General features: G+C 36.3%; 1 protein-coding gene across 1 annotated transcript; it reads left to right on the forward strand.

Annotated features, from left to right (window-relative positions):
* Nucleotides 1–645: 645 nt before the first annotated feature.
* LOC112832887 (olfactory receptor 4K13-like) lies at nucleotides 646–1,587 on the forward strand. The gene has a single exon (XM_025883733.1). The coding sequence runs from the start codon at nucleotides 646–648 to the stop codon at nucleotides 1,585–1,587; it is 942 nt and encodes a 313-aa protein (XP_025739518.1).
* The last annotated feature ends 1,764 nt before the right edge of the window (nucleotides 1,588–3,351 follow it).

The following is a 3,351-nucleotide window of genomic DNA, read 5'->3' on the forward strand; positions in this document are numbered from 1 at the left end:
ACTAGAATGTAAATCTAGGCTCTTGGTTCAAGTTTTTTTTTTTCCCTTATTTAGATAGTTGGGCTAAACAATAACATCTGACTATTTCATGAACTATTAAGCCAAAAAATGTATATTCAGAGTAGATTTTCCACAATCTGTTCTGGAGCTCCAGAACTAGAACGTATGTTTTTGTGTTTATGTGTATACATGTAATTCTGTATCTGTGTCTGTGTGGTTGGTGTGTATCAGTAATAGTTTTTCAAAGAGAATAAAACAGGAAAAAAAAGTTGGGACTAAAAGATCTAAATAAAAAAGTATATAAAAGTGATCTATCAGTGTCAGTTCAATATGGGAACACACACAAAGTACACGTGTCAAAGATACATGAGCCAGTAGAGTCAAGAATCAGTCTGCACACAAATATGAAATACCAGAGGAAAGCACTGGGTACAAAGAAGATAAGCTTGCAGGAACCAAGGAAACATAAACCTACTTGTAAAAAATCTGCTGTATTTTTCAGAAATGTCCATCTTCTCTCTATATATATGAATCAAGTACTACTTTCTATATGGTCATATCTTCAAAACTATCACAGGTTAACTTGTCACTTTTTCCAGATTTTCTACATTTTAATGACTTTCTGAAAACCCCTACATAGACTAGATGGATATGATGAATAGCTCAATGGTAACGGAGTTTGTTTTGTTAGGACTCACCAACACTTGGGAACTTGAGATTTTCTTTTTTTTCATATTTTCGTTGGCCTATGCATCAATTGTGGCAGGAAACCTTCTCATCGTGGTCATCATAACCTTTGACTCACTTCTGTACTCCACACCAATGTACTTCCTCCTTGGAAATCTCTCCTTCCTGGATATGTCTGTTTCCACAATCACAACCCCTAAGATGGTCACAGATTTCCTCAGAGAGAATAAAACTATTTCTTTGTGGGGCTGTATGGCTCAGATGTTCTTCCTTCACCTTTTAGGCGGCAGTGAGATGACTCTTCTCATAGTTATGGCTGTTGATCGGTATATTGCAATATGCAAACCTCTTCACTACACATCCATCATGAATCGCCGGGTCCTCGTGGGTTCTGTGCTACTATCATGGGCTGTTGGTTTTGTGCATACAATGAGCCAGATGGTTTTTACTATCACCTTGCCCTTCTGTGGCCCCAACGTAGTAGACGATATTTTTTGTGACCTTCCCCACATTCTAAAACTTGCCTGCACTGAGACATTCATTCTGGAATTACTGGTAATTGCTGACAGTGGACTGTTGTCTTTCATCTGCTTCATACTCCTGCTCATTTCCTATACTGTCATTCTGGTAACTATCCGACGTCGATCCTCTGGTGGACTCTCCAAGGCTCTGTCCACATTGTCTGCTCACATTATTGTGGTCACTCTGTTCTTTGGGTCAATTATCTTCATTTACGCTTGGCCATTCAGGGGCTTTTCAGTGGATAAATTTCTTTCTGTGTTTTATTCAATTATTACACCTTTACTGAACCCCATCATTTATACTCTGAGAAATCAGGAGATGAAAGCAGCCATTAGTAGACTGAGGACCAAACACATACTCAGAATAAATTGGTATTAATTTGTTTTGTTTGTAGATTTTTAAAAATATTCATAATGTATACTGAAATCAAATGTTTGTTCCATCATTACATTTATAGGACATGTTTGGTTTTTTCACAAATATACTTATTTAGTTGAAATTTAATCCAGTTGGAGTTAATATTTTTAATGTAATAAAGAATTAAAGAGAAAAAAAGCCAGCCCACTAATTATAGTTGAAAACCCAGAAATTTTAAAGACTAAATTCCATTAAATAAAGAGAAATCATGGTCTGGGAGCGCACAAAGTGTTGTAGGGATCTCCTGCATCACACCGGGAGAGAAAGTTCCCCCTCCTGGAGTATGTTTGGAAGGGGGTATATTGCCTCTCCAAGGACAAAAGACCTTGCAGGTGCCAGCAAACAGTCTTTCACTGGCAGGGGACAGAGGTATGCACAGAGGCTGGATAACTTGGTCCCTGCTTTTTGCTGTGCTACACCATAGATTCTGTGTACTGCACAGGAGTTGGGACTGTTTTTTGTTTTTGTCTTTGAGTCATCCTAAGGACACCAGACACAGCATGGGCAGACTCTTCTCTGGAGGAAAGGAATGGGTCTGCTCGGTGCCAAGTCCCTTAAGATTTGGAGTCTTGAATCCCAGCCGCAGGCCAAAGACAAAACACAGGAGAGCTGTAGTGCTCAGTGCTCGGCGCACTGATGGCCTTCGCTATTCTTTGAGGGCTTCCTGAACACCCAGAAGTGAAAAGAACTGGACAATAAAGCATTTATCCACTTATTTTCACTAAATATTACAGACTACTTTCCAGAATGACTCTAATTCCACCTATAGAGCAAGATGCTTTGCTCATATCCCCACTACAAAATTTAGCATAATTTGCCTTTCTAAATTTTTGTTTCCATATAAAATAATATCATGTTGCTTTAATTCACCTTCTTTTGGTTATCAATGAATTTGGAGCCCCTCTCATACCTATTAGCTTTTCAACTTTTCTATGAACTACTCTAATCTTGGCCCACTTAAAATGGTTTTTCTGTGCTCTTCTTGTTGATTTGCATCCTGTGCATCTGCACTGTTCAATACATTACATAGTAACTTATATCTGTTTAAATTCTAATTTGAATAAATTAAAATAAATAAAAGTTAAATTTTAGTTCTTCATAACAGTCTCATTCAGGTGTTCAATAGCAATTGACAAGAACAAGAACAAGACAGATATAAAACATTTTCATCATTATAGAAAGTTCCTTTGGGCAGCAGTGATCTAGATATTGATCCCTTGTTAAGTTAAGATATTACAAATATTTCTGTTGAATTTGTCATTTGTACACCAATCTCTAGTTTCCTTCACAGGAAAGAAAGTTTACTATTTGTATTCTGAAATTTAATAAAAGCTTACCTTTTCATTCATTTTTAAAAGATTTGCTTATAAGATATCCCTCCTAAAACATAAGTCACAAAAATATTCTTCAATATTTTATTATCATATCACATTTTTCACATTTTGTTGTTAAATATTTCTGGAGCCCACCTTTATGTATTGGGAAGGTAGGAACCCAACTTTATTTTTCTTTAAGTAAACCACTAGTCTCAACGCCAGCTACAAATTAATGTGTCCTTTCTCCATTATTTTGCTTGGCCATCACATAGGTGTGTGTGTGTCTGTGTATACACACATTATACATCCTATGTGTATATCATATATGTATATATACATTTGTACATTTCATATATGTACATATTTATATGTGTGCATGTATCTCAGAATATATATACACGCATATAAA

Source organism: Callorhinus ursinus, unplaced genomic scaffold (genome assembly GCF_003265705.2).
Source record: "Callorhinus ursinus isolate GAN/ISIS: 27379988/994484 unplaced genomic scaffold, GSC_fseal_2.0 scaffold116, whole genome shotgun sequence".
Taxonomy (NCBI): Eukaryota; Metazoa; Chordata; class Mammalia; order Carnivora; family Otariidae; genus Callorhinus; species Callorhinus ursinus.